The 19897-nt window shown below is 35.1% G+C and overlaps 1 protein-coding gene across 2 annotated transcripts in view; it reads right to left on the reverse strand.

Moving 5' to 3' along the window:
- ATAD2 (ATPase family AAA domain containing 2) overlaps positions 1-19897 on the reverse strand; it is a 62508-nt gene that overhangs the window by 4054 nt on the left and 38557 nt on the right. For both annotated transcript variants that reach the window (XM_057734191.1, XM_057734192.1), the window contains exons 14-25: positions 17182-17341; positions 16220-16310; positions 15209-15523; positions 14729-14861; positions 14197-14383; positions 13349-13534; positions 7192-7327; positions 5772-5968; positions 5086-5245; positions 2647-2769; positions 2381-2524; positions 827-1219 (exon numbers count right to left, since the gene is read on the reverse strand). In XM_057734191.1, coding sequence (XP_057590174.1) covers positions 827-1219; positions 2381-2524; positions 2647-2769; positions 5086-5245; positions 5772-5968; positions 7192-7327; positions 13349-13534; positions 14197-14383; positions 14729-14861; positions 15209-15523; positions 16220-16310; positions 17182-17341 — 2225 coding nt within the window. The remainder of the gene's footprint in view (positions 1-826; positions 1220-2380; positions 2525-2646; positions 2770-5085; positions 5246-5771; positions 5969-7191; positions 7328-13348; positions 13535-14196; positions 14384-14728; positions 14862-15208; positions 15524-16219; positions 16311-17181; positions 17342-19897) is intronic.

Raw genomic sequence — 19897 nt, forward strand, 5'->3', positions numbered from 1 at the left:
ATATCCACATTGGAAAGGCTATTCTGAGATTACTCAAACACACTAGAACTCATTTCAAGGAAGTCCTTGAAAAAGATTTACCTACAGCATATAAACCACTGAAGAAAAGCAGTTTCATTAACTTAGTACTTGTTTTTGACCAAAATAAAATTTTGACCCTGTTCCCCTTGTTTTGCTTTGTAAGACTAAATGATGTTTGGCTTTTCCAAAAACCAAACAAACCTAATGCTAAAGATCCAAAAAGGTGCAGAAAGAACAATTCTACCTGAAAAACTTTGGGAGCAGAATCATTAGAATAAATATAAATAACCTGGGACTAAACCTACAGTAGGGATAGAGGAATGATGGGGGTGAGTAACAGATGTTCTACATCACTCAGCAGGAAATCACAGGAAACTGCTTATCTTGCTTAAAAATGAAAGGGTATCCTGCCAGCTTTTAAAAATTGTACAGCCAAGCACTTTGCTACGTGCTTTAGGTGGATTACTGTATTCAATCCTCAGAATATCTTATTACCTAGCAACTATCTACCCCAATTTTGCAAATGAGAAAACTGAGGCTGATAGGTCAAGAATCTTGACTGAGGTCACAAGCTACTAAGCAGTGGACTAAAGGCTCAAATCCAGGTCTCTTTGACGCTGTAGTGTGCTTTTAACAACAGTGATTTACTAGCTCAACAGTTATTAAAGATAATGCTATTTTCCCTAATTAACTCTTGTACTCTGAAAGACAAGGGAAAAAGAGTAAACTGAGATGGTAATTAACTGTTTATGAACTTTGAATGAAACATCTTTTAAAATTACTAAATCGCTTAACTGAGACTTACCTTTTGCTTCATTTTCATCAGAAATACCTATTATCTGAGAGCTAGAAGCATCTCCATTGCAAGCTATCTTGTCTTTCCTCAATTCTGTACATGCTGTACTCTTTCCAGATTCTTCAAGTTGATTTTCAATACAAGTACTCGAATTATTATTTCCCAATTCTATTTTGTTTTCAGAGGTATTCTGCTGCTTTTCATTTTCCTCCACTGAAGACTCCCCTGTGTTTCCAGTCTCATTGTGGTCTACACTCGTATCTTGATTTTCCTCTGTATCACTCTCAATTTTGTCATCTGTGACATTTTGGCCATCATCTTTTGCCTGTGAAATCCTCCTTCGTTTTGTTATGGTGCCTAAGTACCACTTTGACCTTCTGCGGATTTTTCTCTTCAACTGAGCTTCAAATAATTTAAAGAAAAAGGGTAAGAGAACATTTAACAACTTTTTAAAGTCTAAGTAAGAAGGGGGAAAAATACCTCCTGCGATATTAAGGGTGAATGAGATATTACCACGGTACTGTAGGGTTGGAATATACAAACAAAAGTAGAGTACTGTGAGAAGGTAGAAAGTGGGCAATGACCTGTCATTCTAAGGAATTTGGACTTTATCTTGATAAATTTTAAAAAAACTGAATAATTTTAAGGAGGGTAATGACATGAACTGTTTGATGCATATATTACAAAGGTAACTATGGCAGTAATATAAGGAATGAACTGAAGGAAGGGCAAGACTAAAAATAGCTTACATTTACCAAATGCTTACCATATGGAACTCTTCCAAGGCCTTTATATGTACTAACTTACTGAAATTCCACTTTAACCTGACCAGGTTTGCTACCATTTATCAATATCATTTACAGAAACTATGGTATAGAGAGATTAAACATTCTGCCCAGACTAGATGCAGTAATAACCACACTGCAACCTTATCTTTGGGAGACTCATCCATACTGTTGTATGTACGTGAAGTTTAATAATTCTCACTTTTGTATAATAATTCGTATTTTTCCATTCTACTGTTGATCAGCATTTAGGTTGCTCCCATTGGGCTATTATGACTATTGTATCTATGAACATTCTGTGTAAAAGTATTGAGGAATTATGGCACCAAAATCCGGGAAAACAAAAGAATAGCTGAGAGGCTAAGAAGCTGAGGACAGTCTGACATTCCTGGAGCTTAAAGAGCAAAAACTGAAATTAGGAGCTTCCACAGAAGAGAGGCCTTGGGAATCCCACAGGATTTGAACTGGTACTCTATGGAGTTATACCCTAAGAATAAAGAGGAAGAGGAAACAGACTAGGATGTATAGGAAATAAAAATCAGTTTCAAATCAAGTCAAACCACAGTTAGACTGAACTGAAAGGTGAACTGGGATTGCAAGTGGTACCTCATTGCAAGCCTGGATTTATTTCAAGAATGCAAAACTGCCTTCATATTAATGAAATCAACATAATTCTCTGCATCAATATAGACAAAGAAAACTGAGGGAAAAAGTAAACAGCATTAGAAGAGAACAAAGGCTATAGTTTCATAAGTAATAGTTACCTAAGCGCACTTACCAGGAGTGCTGCAAGCCATAGGAGTACTGGAGGTCTTCAGCTTTTCATTTTGCTCTGGATCTGATCTTTTATCACCAGCAGGAGTGGAATTTTGTTTTGGCATTACATGGTAGTAAGATGGGGCATATTTGGAAGAGCTACAACCTTATAAACAGACAGGTGGAACAGCAAATCAAATTTCCAGATTTGAAAATTACATGAAGAATTAACTAAAAGGGCTTAATATAACTAAAGCATCTTTTTCTGATATCAAATCATTTTCCTACCTCTCTTCTTTCTAGATTCCTGAATTTCTTCACAAAGCTGCTCAAAGTCTTCATCAAGTTCTTCTTTAATTATTGCATAGGCAGTGTCTCTTAAAGCACAGGCTCTATGCCTAATAAGACGATCTATGGAATGAATAAAGAATTTTTAAATGTTTTCCTTTTGATAATTTAACAAAAATTAACTCCATATGTTGGGCTAAGATTATAGCCATTACAATTCCTTTTTTACTTCCACCATGAATAGTATTAGTTACCGGAACTGTGTTATTTCTGTTTTTGATGTTAATGTTCTGGGCATCTGATTCAACATGGTAGACTAAACCTAATTTCATTGTCCTGTCCTATCCAGATCCCTTTGAAATACCAGAGAAAATATAAGAATCAACCAATAGCAAAATTAAACAACATAATGACACCAAAACAGCAAGGAAGGCTATCAGTGTCATTGAGTGAACCAGGGATGTAAAACAATTTTGGAAGCGATATAGGGGATGCTACTACACTGACAGAGAAACTAAACAAAGACAATGGAACAGCAACCCTACATAGGAAACACTAGGAAAAATCCAAAACGGAGTCTAAGCACTGTAAACCGGAATAGGCCTTGAGGCAACAGGCAGATAATAAGTGAATGTAACTTTGCTTGAATGGCTGGATCAGTCCTCCTCACAGGGCAGTAGGCTGCAATATTCACACAATATTCAGTTTATAGTTGACAGGAACAGCTATAATAACAGAAGGGATGTTGCTGGGGGCTTCTAACATGGCCTGAAGAAAGGCTGGGCAAAGTTCATTCGTTCCTGGAGTGTGGTAGCATTGGCACCATGTGGGAATCTGTCAGAATGTACATTCTCAGGCCTTGCATCTACAGAATCAGAAACTGCAGAGGTGGGACCCAGCAAGCTGCATCTTAATATGCCCTGTAGGAGATGCTGATGCTAGCTGAAGTGTGAACACTATTGCTGTAAAGTAATTTTAGATTATCACAATGGACAGAAAAGAGAGCAGCAGCAGTATAACTGCACTGAAACAGAAAAAGCCCCCTTCCTGCAGGATAAATGCTTCCTTCTTTCTACAATTGAGTGTTCCCAACCTGGTAGCCTGTTTCCCACTGCTTACCTCCAGAACTCTGAACCATGCGATACAGTCTAGGGAAGGCAGGGGTAGAAGACTGGGAAGGGGAGAACAATGAGCTTTTAAATTGCTGAGGAATCTCTCAGTGGTGCAAATCAATCTAATTTATAAGCACTATAAATTTAAAAACAGAATGCCAATGTACTGGAGAAGAGAGCCAACGCAGGAAATAGAACATTTAAAAAAAATTATCCACTAAGACAGTTAAGGACATGGCATCCATAAAGCAAGAATAAGAAGCTAGGAAAAAGCACCTGAGAGAATTTTTTTTTTTTTAAATAAATTTATTTATTTATTTTATTGGCTGTGTTGAGTCTTCGTTGCTACACACGGGCTTTCTCTAGTTGTGGTGAGTGGGGGCTACTCTTTGTTGTGGTGCGCGGGCTTCTCATTGCAGTGGCCTCTCTTGTTGCGCAGCACGGGCTCTAGGTGCCTGGACTTCAGCAGTTGTGGCACATGGGCTCAACAGTTGTGGCTCACGGGCTCTAGAGCGCAGCCTCAATAGTTGTGGCGCTCGGGCTTACTTGCTCCGCGGCATGTGGTATCTTCCTGGGGCAGGGATCGAACCCGTGTCCCCTGCATTGGCAGGCGGATTCTTACCCACTGCGCCACCTAGGAAGTCCCGAGAATATTTTTTGGAAATGAACAAGTTTATAACAAATATATAGATATCTGAATATATCATTATACATATGAACACACATATCACTTAAAAATCCCTTACTTTATACATTTAATAGACTGCGTAGGTGAGGTAGAATCTGAATGCATTCTATGCACAGAAAAGGTCTGGAAAAATATCCCCAAACTTAACAGTGTCCATCTTTGGAGATACGTAATGGGGGACTTAGTTTTTTAAGTATTATTATTAGCAAGTATTACACTATATTACTTTTGTAATAAAAATGATAATGGTCCTAACTAGAAAATTCTTTCAAACATTTTATTATACAGAGTTTTAATTTTTCTACTTTGAGAAAGAACACTGACAAAGGAAACAAGCTAAGCTGTTATATGCAATTTTGCGTTTCATAAGAGGCTATATCATATAATTGTTTTGGAGTGAAAGAAACCTGCATTTGAATTCTGTCTCTGCCACTTCCTGGTAGTATGACCTTGAGTAAGTTTTTTAACCTCTCTAAACTTCCATTTTTCTCAACTACAAAATGAGGATGTATTTGAGGACTGAATGGCACTGTGAATGTAAAATGCTTATAACACAGCACCTAGTATGAAATCACCATCATTAAGAGTCAGCAGCCCCCATTCCACCCACTGAGGAAAAAAAAACCCACTAATGCTCACCTCCAGGATCTCTATCTGGGTTGTATTCTAAAGCATTACTACAGATTAGATCAATGTCACTCAAATAGTCTTTCACAGTCAGATACTTGTGGAGATCAATTTTACTGATTACAGATGACAGGTCCATTGGCTGCTTTATTACAGTGACATAATCAGGAACCTAAAATTCAAGCAAATGACCAAGTCACTACATTAACTCTGAACACTAAAAAATCTGAGTCAGGTTTTTCTAGGCAAAATCGGGGAGAGAGAATAAATATGTAAGAGATAATGAAAATATATTAATATGAAACTATGACTCTATTTAAGGTGGGTTTTGTCTTGTATTCATTCTTATTCTTGGACACCTATATTTACAGTAACATCCTAAACCTCTTTTCTCATCCAAATGTCACCCTTTCAATGTTAACTTAGGACCTCATTCTTAACTGTGATGGTCAAAGTAATATCCTGTAGCATTAAGACATTCTCAAATTACTTCTAGAACATTTGAGTTAATTGTCTATGCTTTACAGGAAAGGAAAATGCTTTATACAGCTCTTGAAGCCTCTATGTGCTTAGGACACTATTTGGTACGTTTCCAAATATAGAAAGAAAACAAGTTCAGAGTGTACAGAGGGAACCACATAAACTATTCAAATATTCTCTAATTCTAAAGCATTTTGATCCAAAGATTAAATTAATACCTCATCAGGGTCAACAGGTTTAGTAAATACTCTGAATCGCTTGTCACTAGCAAGCCTATGTGTAACATTTCTTAAAAAAATCCTCAGTTCTCTAAAGGTATCTTCTTCTTGTTCTTCTAGTCGTTTTACTTCTTCTGCTGTCAACGGTCTTGGCTCAGGTGGTGGTGCTACAGGAAGTACCTCCAAGGCCTGCAAAACTTTACATAAACGGAAAATTTTAGTTACCACTCTCCCACCATATCAAGGGTGACAAATAATTCAGTACACAAGGTAGACAAGCTTTCAGGGATTATCCTCCTCATATCTGCCAGGAATCAGAGGATTTGGAATACTAAAGAGCTACCATAATCTTGACCTCTACATCCCCTGCAGCAAGAATCTTAACTTGTAATTTGGAATGCTAATTCCTAAATCATTACTATCTTAAGATCATTTAAGAGGCTATTAAAATTTTGAAAATGCATATTTCCAGAAGAATATTCTAATTATTTTTTAAAGTCATTTTTATTAGTTAATTTTTGAACTAATGAAAAATGGTGGTATGTTTGAAATATAACAAAAGTTTAATTTTGTTTGATCAGACATGCACAAATAAATACTCAGGACAGAAGAGGGAATATGAGAGTGCTGGCAATCTATGAGGGAGTAGGAGACATACAACACACTGTAATACCCTATTGGTAGTATGAAAAAGTACAGTGCATCACAAAGGTAGCAAGTTAATTTTGTCTAGGTGTTAGGGAAGAAAAAATAAGTTATACTAGAAGAAAAAGTAGTTCCTTAGGTAGAGACAGGGTTGGAGATAGAAGCGTTACTGACAGAAAGCAAGCATGAATGAACTTCTGAAAAGACACAAATATGCTGTGTATGGTTTAAAGATAGAGTGCTTTGGAAGGAAAAAGCAGGGGAGAGAAAGTGCCAAAAATGGGCTTGGAAAGACAGATTGGGGCTATCCTATGAATTCCAGCACAAATTACTCACAGATTAGGGCTATACTATGAAAGGCCTTGTATGTTTTAAGAACTTTAGTCTAAGCACTTCCCTGGTGATTCAGTGGGTAAGACTCTGAGCTCCCAACGCAGGGGGCTCAGGGTTCATCTCTGGTTGGGGAACAAGATCTGCACACATGCTGCAACTTTAAAAAAAAAAAAAAAAAAGAGTCCACATGCCACAACTGAAAGATCCCATGTGCCACAACTAAGACCTGGCACTGAGACCCTGTGCAGCCTAAACAAACAAATAAACGAATGAATTTTAAAAATGAACTTTTAGTCTATTTTAATGGGAAATAGGGATTTTAAGAAGAGGTATCAACTGAAGTTTTGAGCTTGTGATGTTAGAAGATGGTAATGCCATTAACTGATATTTTATTTCCACTTTCTCAAAATTATTCTATATTAACTTTGATACAGGAACTAACCTGCTTTCTTTTTTGATATAGGAGGCTTAGCAGCTTGCTTTAGAATTAAATCTTCAAAAAATTGTGTCCGTTCTTCTTTACTAGGTAACTGGACATTAAAAATTTCTCCATAATCATGGATAAATAATTCTTGTACCTTAAAAAAGAAAACAGATGCATTTCATATACATATGTATGTATACACACAAATACTATGTATCAATCATTCAACGAAATAGTAGGTTACTGTACATATTTTTAATGACAATCTACATTGTATAAAAGAGATTATTCCCTAATCTACTTATACTGGACTTACGTATTATATAAACCATGTATGCAATAGATAAGGAAAGAAAAACATGGCATCTTCTTTAGAACTCAAGACTCCAAACTATAATTCATACAGTAACTGACATGGTGATACTTTACTTAAAGGGTTTTATTGAGGTTGATTAATTCACCTTCACAACCCAAAGTGAGATATAAGAACGACTGGTTATACAATAGGAATAAAGGCAACTATTGGTAAGGATGTGGAGAAGTTAGACCTCCTGTGCTCTTAGGAATGTAAAAGGGTGCATGCAGTCACTGTGGAACAGTATGGTGGTTCCTCAAAAAGTGAAACACAGAATTATCATGTAACCCAGTATACATATCCAAAAAAACTGCAAGAAAAAAAAAAAAGACTCAACAGATACTTGTATATCAACAATCATAGCAGGATTATTCACAGTAGGCAGGAGATAGAGACAATCCAAATGTTCATCACCAGATGAACAGATAAACAAAATGTGGTATGTACATATAATGGAATATTATCAGCCTAAAAAGGAATGAAATTCAAACACAGAGCTACAACATGGATGAACACTGAAAACATTACGCTAAGTGAAATAAGCCAGTCACAAAAGGACAGATGCTTTATGTTCTACTTATATAAGGATACCCAGAATAGGTAAATTCAAAGAGACAGAAAGTTATTAGAGGTTTCCAAGGGCTGGGAGAAGAAGGAATGGGGAGTAATTGTTTAATGTGTACAGAGATTCTGTTTGGGATGATGAAAAAGTTCTGGAAATGGATGGTGGTGATGGTTGCACAACACAGTGAATGAACTTAAATGCAATGTACTTGATGTCACTGAACTGTACACTTAAAAATGGTTAGTTACAATGGTAAATTGTATATTATGTATATTTTACCACCAAAGAAAGAATAAAGGCAAAACACATCTTAGAAGGATGTTTCTAAACAAACCTCTAGATTTTGCCAAGAATTATTAGAGGATAATAATGTTTATTCCTTGTGATGTTTGTGTACTTTGTTTAGTGTATCTTTGATACAGAGAAATTTACATTCACAGCTTCTGCATTTTCTGCTTTATAGGGTCTTCCATGCTCCAAAACTACTATTCATATAGAGTCTACTAATGAACTGTATTTCAATTAATTTGTCATTTCTCACCCAAATTCACAGTTTTAATGGCCAACTTTGTGGTATGCTTAACCATATTTGGTGGGCTTTTTCAAAATTTTCTTGGAAATTCAAGCACTTTTGGGGGTGGGGGTTTCCCCTGGACCACCAGGAAAGTCCCTCAAGCAGTTTTTTCTTCTACACTAAATTTTAGAATCTATTATGTTGATATTTCTATTGCAATTTGTAGCTTTTCCCCCTTTCTGGTGACCTGTAAGTTGTATGCTGTATTTCTATTCTTTTATTGTTGTAAGTTTTAACAGACATATCTCTAAGCTTCTTTTTCTACCAAGCTGTAAAGATAATCAATACCTACTTGTCAGATATAAATCTGAATGTGCTTTTACTTCCTCATTCTCCTTCACTATGTCCTTCCTGTCACTTTGAGTTCATGAACCAAGATCAACTTAGATTTACTTTCAGTCCTTAAAAAAATATTACTAGCACAGTTTTGTGATGAGTTTTACTGTTTTCTTTGCTCACTGCTTCTTATACGCCACTTCCGCAAAATAAAAAAAAATCCAAGAGGATTATTATTATTATCTTTTAATAATTCTTTCAGTCAGGGGTTTATGGGTAATAGTTTCTTAAGCACTGCATGTTCAAAAATATATTTTTTGCTCTTTCACGCAAATGCTAACTTTCTTGGGAAGAAAATTACGGATTCAAAATTATTTTCCTTCTAACTTCGAAAATATTGCTCAGTTGCCTTCTTAGTAGCTGGTGTTACCAATGAGAATGTAGCAGCAATTTTATTTTTAGTTCTTCCTAGTAATGTTTTATTCTCTTGGAAGATTTTCAGATTTTTCTCTATACTTTTGTATAGATAAAAAGTATACTTCTTCAGTATACTTCTCTAAACTGAAATTTTTATCTAGATATGGACCTTTTTATATCTATTAGTTAGAATAGGGGACCTTTTAAACCTGAAGATTATGGTATTCTTTAATTCTCTTAAATGTTCTATTATGTGACTATTTTTCTCTTCTGCATTTCTTTTCCCCTCCGATAAAACCCATTAAATAGGTGTTAGAGCTGAACCTACGTCCTCCATTTCCTTTAACTTTTCCTCATTTTTCAAATCTTTGTCCTTTTGTGTTATATACTTGTAAGAATTCCTGATCTCATGATCTTCCATCTTGCTAATGCACTCTTCATCTGTGTCTGCTTCTTTTTAGCTCTGTGGGGTTTTTTATTTTGGGGGAGTTATTTCATTTATAATGTCTTCAATTGGTCTTTTCCACAACAATCTGTTGCTGATACATGGATATGATTTTCCATGGAGCTGTCCTTCCTCAAATGCTTATTTATAAGTTCATCTTTGCCTTTGAAATCTTTGACTGTCCATAGATGCTTTTTCTGTTTATTCTAGCTTCTACTTTCAGTGACTATGAAGAAGCTAGCCTATATTAGAAACAGAATGGGCCTGTAATTCTGGGCATAGGGTCTCCCCACTCCTCCCATTCAGTACCTATACATAAGTCACTGCTCTGCCACTGCCACACTAGTCCTTGGGCCCACCTTCACTGCTCTAGCTGAGGACAAACAACTCTGCTGACTGCTGTCTGGCATGGCCAGAAGTGCAGAAAGCCAAAAAATCCAAAGTTGTCCAAAGACTCTTTCAGTTCCCTCCTAGCACTGACCCAGAGCTAGAAACCACTCCCATCTTTCAAATCAGTCCTTTCATGCACATGCTTTGAAATGTGATTACCCACAGCAATCTCATCCCTACTGCTTGTCTTTCACGATTCATCAAAGTTTCTAATCCACTGATGACATTCTTTCTCACTTTTTCATACTGCTGAGTTGTTAAGGTCTACTAGTGCTCACGTGTACAGGTACTCTGACTGCAGTTTTGAGATAGACAAACTTTGATGTAGCTAATAATGGTATACATAGTACTTCTCGTATATTATAGTCTAATGCTATATAGACAATATCACGGGATCACTAAGGACTATATAGACTATACAGGGCTCAAAGTGGACTTGCTTATTTGTATCCATATAGACTAGATTATTCATTTTATAAAATGAGCAATTCCTGGTTCAATGCCCATTCCACCCTACTGTACAGTGTGATAATGGGATACTTTACCCAGTTTACAATGATGTGCTTAGGAAATACAATCATAAGAAAACAAAGAAGCTATCATTAAAAAAATATTTTTAAAGTACAGAATTCCCACATTCTTGATATAGTTATCTCAGAATAAATTGATTACAGCTTTTCAACCTCCCTACATCCTTATAAAGTTTAGCTAGTTTGCCTTATTACCAAGAGTATAAACTTATCTTTGTTTTAAACTTTGAAATAATTAACAAAGTTTTAATTGACAGTGAGTACAATATATCAATGGTTAATGTGGCTACTAAATAGCAATTCTTTACTCTGTTAATCAGAACACTGCTAGAGTACTTAATTCATTCTGGGTACAGCCTTTCAAAAGGAATATAAAGAGAAAGACATTCAGGAGAGTGACTAGAATTTTGAAGAAACTAAAAATACGTGTGATGTGTATGTAGCACAGCCTGCTATTATCACAGTCCATGTTTTCTTCCTTTTGGGCACAGTGCTATGTCGTATTTCCTAGTCTCCCCTGCAGTTAGGTACAGCTATGTGAGTTTTAGCCAATGGAATGTGAAAGGAAATGATATGTATCACTTTCAGACCAGAAACAAGAAGGGGCCAATCCTTTTCAGCTGGGTGGAATGAAAGTAACTTGGAAAGCCACGTGATGAAAATGAGAAAGCTCTCTCAGCCTGAGTATCTGGAATGATAACATGGGGGAGGGTGGACCCACCAATCTAGTCATCTTCCTGGGGTTGTTAAGTGAGCAAGAAACAAACTTCTACTGTATTTAATAATCCTAAGGAATATACCTTATCACAGAAGAAGAAATGTTTAGTGTGAAGAAGCCTGTGTCAGAGTGAGGAGATAGAAATTAACACAAAATCATATTCAAACATACAAACAGATTGTCATTATGAAGACAGATTAGGCGGGTTCTCTACCGTACCTGGGAAACAAATGGAGATTAAGAAATGGAAGCCTCTCAAAATAAGCTGATTTTTTTTTAGGAGTCAGAAGTAACGAAGGACAGGCTTTAGAGTCCAGAACTAGATGATTAAATCAGAAACCTTTAAGGACTCTTTCTACCCTAAGAATCTACAACTAACACATACTTAATGTTCATTTCTCAGCTTATTCATTTTTTAGTTGAATTCACAACTACAAAAACTGCCATCAGAGACATAATCTGGCTCTTTGATAACTCACTGATATCATTTCCTTCTACTCTGCCTTTCACTCACTCTGCTCTGGCCAACCTAGACTTTTTGCGATTTTTCCAACACATCACACTTTTGCTTCGGGACTTTTGTACTTGCTTTTCCTCTGCCAGGAACCTTTGTCCCTCAGATACTCAAATGGGTCACTACCTTACCTTTTCCAGGTATCTGCTCAACTGTCATCTTCTTGGTGAGGCCAACCTAGCAGATTTAACACTGTAGCCCTATCATACTCTTTTGTCACTGCTTAGCTAAATTTTTCTCCATAGCGGTAGATTAGTATTATATTTTATTTGTTTGTCTCTCCCTCAACTAAAATGTAAGCCCTAAGAGGATACAGATTTTTGTCTACATTGTTCAGTGCTATATTCCCAATGCCTATAATCATGTCTGTCACAGAGTAAGTGCTCAATAAACATTTTTTAAATAAAATATTTGAATTTATCTTCCTACTAATGTTCTAAAAACTATACGCCAATTCTATCAAAGGTATGGAAAAAGTTATTAAATTAATTCACTAACACACACACACATGACTACAATATGCTTGTTATGTGCTCTGGAGAGAGAGGGGTGGAAAAAATGTCCCTGATTTCAAGTATTTTACATTCTGCTAGAAAAGACAGAGTCAAACAAATTAATATTTAAGTCAAGTAGTAATAAAAACAAAGCAGAATAAGGGAAGTGATGGGCAGATGTGTTACTGTTATAATTGAGAAACTGATCAGGAAGACCTCTGAGGTGATATTTAGTCAGAGATCCAAGAAAAATAAAGGATCACGCCTTTATTTTTTATATATCTGGAAGAAGAGTATTACAAGCAGAAGCAGAATGAACTTTGTACTGGCAGTTGTCTAAATTTGCACAAATTTGAAGGATAGCAATTTGGTGCTATCAAAAATGTCAAATGTCTGTACTCTTTGGCTAAGTTATTCCACTTTTAGGAATTCATGCTAAAAAATCCACATAGTAATGCTCACACAATTTAAAACCCAAGAATGCTCGCTGTAACAGTTCAATAGAAAAAAAGTTGGAAAATGACTAAAATACTATTAATAAGAATTTGGATAAATAAATTATGGTACATCAAGACAACGGAAAAAGCTATGATGCTCTTAAAAGAAGACTTACGTATTAAAAAATACATAAGATATATAAAGTAAGTTACAGAATGGTATGCATCACATTCCATTTAGAGAAAAAAAAATTTAGAATGTGGTCTTACTATACACATATACATACCATCCTGCCCAACAAGCACATGTATCAAACAGCTAACAGTGGTATCTTTAATAGGAAAACTTTTCCTTATAATTTTATTCACCTCTGTAGCACTTGGAATTTTTTCCATAAATTCTTATTACTTTAGTATGAGTATCTCTGTTTAAAGTATAATGATTTCTCCCACAAATTACCTCTTCTGGTAGAGTGGAATGGGGTTTGTCGGAAGTTGCAAGTAGTAAAACTGGAGCAAAAGAAGGAATATTCTGTAATAACGTGGTAAATGTGGCTTTGAGTGTTGGTCCAACTATTTCCCACCACAAGTGAATATGAGGAACATACACTATACTGGGTGCTGTTCTCTTAGCTTCACGAATCATCTAGTAAAGAGATAAAAAAATTACATTCAATAAGAGAGTCAGCACATTAGCAATGTGCTTTATTAATTTGGGACAATGTTTAACTTCCTGGAATTGCCATATAAAACCCTCAAGTTTTACAAATTCTTCCCCCAACCCCACAATCTTGTTTTTAAATGTTTTATAAAAGTCTCATTTTTAGAAAAACATAATTGCTTCAAGCAACTAGAAAACAGCTCAAGAAATCTAGAAAACTTTTCTGTTATGGCAACCAAGGTTAAATATAAAAATACAAATATAAAACACTTTTACATTTTAAAACTTTGATTATAGCAAAAACAGAAGCTGCAGAATATCTGCATAGCCGTGACTGTTTTAAGTACTTTACTCATTTCTCACAACAGCCATACAAGGTAAGTACTGTTACTATCTCCATTTTGCAAATGGGGAAAATGGGGCAGAGAGGTCTAATAACCTTCCTAAGTCTCACAGCAAGTAAGTGGTGGAAAAGGGATTTAAACCCATACTCTTTAATAACTAAGCAATTATGCACAGTTCTATTTTGAAAACCTGAAGTTAGAAAGACAAAAAACACAATAAGAAAAGAATGGGGCAATTCTAGATTTTGTCTTTGGAAGACTACTTTGTCTTACAGCTTATTTGTCGGGGCAACAATGAATTACCTGGGCACATGTTTCTTCAGGAGATGTAGCACTGACTCCAAAAAGAACAGGAATGTCTAATGTGTATACTGCAAATTTTTCCAAAGCATGGATGACAGCTGGTGCTAAATGAGAACCTTGCCCAAATCCTGGTTCTCCCACTATCAATATTCTTGGTCGAAAAGACATAGGTTGATAACAAGCATTTCTGAAAGAAATGAGTAATAACCTATGTTTTAGGAAAAAAAGTTTAAATTACCAATTACAAACTTTAGAAGTCAAAAGTTTTGACAATATGGACAATCATAATAGCATGGTTCATGTGGTTTTTGGAAGCAATCAACCTCTACAGATTTTTAGGAATGCTTTACACAGTATAATTTCTACCATCATGACAACTGTAACAACAAAAAATTTTCTAATATTTTAACTTTTAAAAGAAGTAAATTAGCTGGCATCTTTTATCTTTGCAAATATCATTTCACTTAGTTTTAGGAAATTTACACAAGAAAAAATATATATTAATATATATTAATTTTCAAGGGAAATGTACCTATTCAAATGAAGAAAATTAAAATTTTCTTTTGCCTTATTAAAGGATTTCTGAGAAAGTCCATTTTCATATACTGATGGAACATCATCATCACTGTATGCCAAGTCACTTTCTAAAAGAGGACAAGAAATATCTATAAAGCAAACAAAAAAAGTGTGCATTAGTAACTTTTCTGAATTACAAACCAAATCTTCATGTAATGCTTCAGTTAGCAAATCAAGGAACTTCAATGAAATTTTTTAAGAATCAAAAATGTTTGTGTAGATATAAATAACAAGTAAAGTAAAAAAATGCATTCCAAACTTAAAACAGATTAAGTCTAGGGCAATCTGTGAAGTAAATTTCCTTCAAATATCTAGGCAAAGCATGACCAAATTCCTTCCAAAAGGCTCTTTTATAAACAAACATTACTGTACTGGGATGTAGAAAACATTTCGTTTTACTGATTATGAAAACTAAATGGTCAATCAAGTTTCATACCTGAGTCTAATGCCTTATTTGTTCTGATTTCCGCATGTGGAAATACTCTCTGCAGGGCTTCTAAGATCTTGTGAACAGTGCTTTGCAGGAGTGGCTTCACAATGGTGGACAGTGCCTGTCCAGGTGATGTCACAGCTCTTTGGGAGGCTGGTATCATCTTTTGCATAGCTACCTCAAAGTCCTTAGCTGAGATATTAATTGAAGAGAGATCCAACTGTAGTTTCTCACTAGTGATATAGATCTGTGGGTAGCGTCGACGCAGAGCGCATAAAGCAGCCTCAGAACATATTGACTTAATATCTGCACCACAGTATCCTATCCAAGGCAACCAAAAAAAAATTTTCAAAGTAAACCACTATCCTATTAACATGACCAAGGTTAAAAGAAAATTAAAAATCAGCCTAGCAATATAGCAGCAAAACATTTAGGAGTAATGTCATTTAGGAGTAACATTTAGGAGAAAATGTCTCTCATTCTCCCAGTGAACTTAATGGTTGATAATAACAAATCAATCAACTTTTGAGAATGACATATGCAAGCATTAAGTAGAGCGCAGGGGTCAAGAGCATGAGTTTTGAAATCAGACAATCTGGTTCAAATTCCAATCTGTCATTTATTAGATGTGTGATCCTTAGAGATTTATACTCTCTATATTCATTTACGGTCTCTCAGCCATTTCTACATCTGTAAAATGGGGATAAAGCTACCTACTTCACAGGACTAATGTGAGAATTACCTGAAATAATATATGTAGAATGCTTCACAGGATAATTAGACAAATGTAAACAGTTAGCAAAAGATCTAACTTCATTCTCAAATTCCCTGACACCCAAACTGTCAACTATCTCTATATAATATCTAGGACTTCATAAGAAGAAAACATGCCACAAACTATAAATAAGAAACAAATATAACCTTGTGTTTCTTTAAACATAACCTTGGCAAAACTACAACTTGTTTCATCTTTGAAATGAATGTAATATTTCTTTTAATGCTTAAAGCAATGTTTACCAACACAGTTTTCTGCTAGTTCTTCCAGAAATATGTCCAGTGGTTTAGGATTCCAATCCCTTGTGTGAATCTTTAGAATTTCTTTTCGAGCCTACAAATAAAAACAATTTAATTTTTCTATAATAATAAAGTACTGTTCAGATTAATTTCAATTTAAAATAATTTGATTATCTAAAATTTTAAAGATATCAATACCTAATATAAACAGAAATATGAAACAATAAAAATTAAAAAAAAAGATGAATTCATAAGAGCTTGAGGATTTTATGTTAAACATCTGCATTGTAGTGCCCAAGTTCTAGTCATCATAAATGTGTATGAGAGAAATTAAGTAACTACTGGATATTGTTTATTCTGGTACATATTAAGAATTGTTTTTAAGAGTACTGACAGCTCTACCCCTATTTTCTTACTTGGTTCTCAAAATATTAGGCAGCTTTAAAATAACTGGGTAGGATTATGTGGTTGTATCCATGAAAAAGCCAAGGCTAATGAACTGGCTAAGGACTGACTGTTAGGCCACGAGTTCTGAATCAAAATAAAGTTGTAAAATTAACATGCAAAGGTTGTGCTCAAATTCCAAGAATTTTAAGAATATTTCTAATAAAGTCACTGTTTTATTAAAAAAAAAAAAAAAAAAGGCAGGGGAGGTAGGGGGCCCTGGTGGTCCAGGGGTTAGGACTCAGCACTTTCACTGCCATGGGCCTAGGTTCATCCCTGGTTGGGGAACTAGGATCCCAAAAGCCGTGCGGGCAAAAAAAAGGAATAAAAAATTATCCAAGTTCTTTTCTTTAAATAAAATAATGCCTTCCTAAAAATACATACATGCATATTTGAATGTTAATCATATAACCTTGCTTCAGAACATACAAAACTCAGCCTTCAATTTTTCACTACACCAAGACTTGTTCATAATAAAGGCAATCAATTTTGTCAAAATTTAAGTGATGTTAAATTCTTACATCTTTATCAGGTAGGCTAAAAAGGAATTCTCTATCAAAACGACCAGGCCTTCGTAAAGCAGGATCAATAGAATCCAGTCTGTTGGTAGCGCCAATGACCACAATTTCTCCTCTGCTGTCCAATCCATCCATAAGCGCTAGAAGGGTGGAAACAATTGAACTAAATTTAAAAATAAGAGAGAAGAGATTAATTGTATGGAAGCTGAATACATCACTTCTTTTTTTGCTAAGACTTAATACATTAAACGTGTGAATGAATTTTCTCAGAGCATTCCACGTGTGAATGAATTTTCTCAGCGCATTCCACTACTTTCAATAGATTTTAAAAAGAAAATCTGTAAAGTATGACATACTACACGGCACAAAGACATTTAAAATCAATGGAAAACACAGCTTATAGAATGCCACAAATGGATCCTGGAAGCCATTTGAAAAAGCATAATTTCACATAGGAACTTTAGTGTTCTCAAACAAGGATACAACATCAAAAATATACAAGTAAGTACTAGGCAGACAGAAGCTAAAAATCATAAAATGTTTCACTGTGTATACATTAACAAAGGACCCCAAAATAAAAGAGAATATACATAAAGCATAAGAACACAGGATTTTAATTACATTTTAAACTTTTTATTATGGAGAGAGAAGAGTAAAACAATCTCCACATCTTCATCACTCAGTTTCAACAATTATCACTATTCCTTTTTTATGTCTTCACCCAACAGTTTTTTAAAAAACTTAACAAAAAAAGCTCAGATCATTTAACCCATAAATATTTCATGTTAAGTGCTTCACATATGTATTTCTGAGCATAAGACTTTTTAAAACTCCCACAACACTACAACACCAATGTAAATGACAAAAATTCCTTAATATCACCTAATATCCAATTTCCCTGATTGTCTCAAAATATCTTTTTACATCTGATTTGTTCAAGCCAAGATCTACACACACTGCACTTGGTCAAACATTCCTCAAATCCATAACAGTTCCCATCACATTTCCCTCACTTTTTTTTTTTCTTCCTCCACATCATTTATTTTTTGAAGAAACTGGTTTATTTGTTTTGTAGAATTTCCTTCCCACCTCTGGACTGAGCTGATTCAACTTGTCCTCTAGCTTTCGTATCTCCTGTAAACTGGTAATTAAATCTAGAAGCTTAATAAATGCAGATTAAACTATTTGGGATAGCATATTTCACAGAAAGATACCATGTATTTCCTATTGTATACCTCACAAGACAAATAACACCATATTTTCATTTTTAAGATCAGTGGGTTGGGTTTAGTTCAGGTGTTAGCTTACTCCACTCATCATAAACTTTATTATCAACCTTTCCACCTTATTTGCTGTTTTAGCAGCCACTGATTATTACTTAGATCAAGTTTTCTCAATCTTGGCATCACTGACATTTTGGGCCAGATAATTCTTTGTTGTGGAAAGCTGTCTATCCACTGTAGAATATTTAATAGCATCTATGGTCCTCACCCACTTGATGCCAGTAGAGCACCCCTCCTTTCCAGTTGTGACAATCAAAAATATATCCAGGGACTTCCCTGGTGGTGCAGTGGTTACAAGACTCCACACTCCCAATGCTGGGGGCCCAGGTTCGATCCCTGCTCAGGGAACTAGATCCTGCATGCATGCTGCAACTAAGGAGCCCACCTGCTGCAACTAAGACCCAGTGCAAATAAATAAATAAATATTTTATATATTATATATATACATATATATGTGTGTGTGAGTATATATATGTGTATGTATACATACGTGTATGTATATATATATAAAACTCCATCCAGACATGTGTTCCCTTGGTGGGCAAAATCACTCCCAGCTGAAAATCACAGGTCTTGATCCACTATTTCATAAGGGGCTGCAAAATGGTAATTTTTCTAATTCAATAATTTCCTTTGCATTTATTAACTGTGATTTTTCTATAGAGAACAAAGCTCTCTTTATCAATACTGTTAAATTCCTCTGAATCATGGTTATAGGCCGGGAAAAAGAAATGCTTGATTTATTCTCTTCATCAATTTCCAGAGTAATGAGTCATAGTCTTAGCAACCTCTGGAGTGACCATTTAAGTCTTTTTTTTTTTTTTAAAAGATCATTAAAAACTGACGATTTTTGTGTATGTTTAAGAGACTCAATATATTGAGTCTCAAACTGTCCTGTCTTTGGCCAATGGAAACCACTTCAAAATTGGCTATGTCATTCTGATATGACCCCGGTAGTCTTTGATTGCTTCTTCACTTCCAGGCATCATAGTATGTTTCAGGCTTGTCTTGCTCAGTTCTGCTATCCACCACCTCTCCTAAAGAATCCTAGTATTTAGAGATCACACTCTGAGTGCTAGGGGTATGAATTGCTACTGGATTGTGATTGTTTCTAGGCCTTTTTTGTGCCCGGAAATAAGAATCATTTTTTCTTTAAAAATAAAATTCATTATGAGTTCATACTGCTATTTCCAATTCAAGTAAAGATTTGAGGGTTTTAATTTAACTTATATTTGTATCCTCTTTCTCTTAAGCTAAAATTCTTATTTTCTAATGCATTCACACAGTTACTTATGTGCACTACCCTACAGTATTATTAGCAACAATAAGATAAAGAATATAGCTTAATCATGTTCAATGTACTAACTTCTAAAGAAGCTTACTTTAACAAAAATGTTTTTCTCTCAGATTTTCTAAGTCTTTGGAAAAAACAAAAA

Source organism: Hippopotamus amphibius, chromosome 5, assembly GCF_030028045.1.
Source record: "Hippopotamus amphibius kiboko isolate mHipAmp2 chromosome 5, mHipAmp2.hap2, whole genome shotgun sequence".
In the NCBI taxonomy this organism is placed as follows: domain Eukaryota; kingdom Metazoa; phylum Chordata; class Mammalia; order Artiodactyla; family Hippopotamidae; genus Hippopotamus; species Hippopotamus amphibius.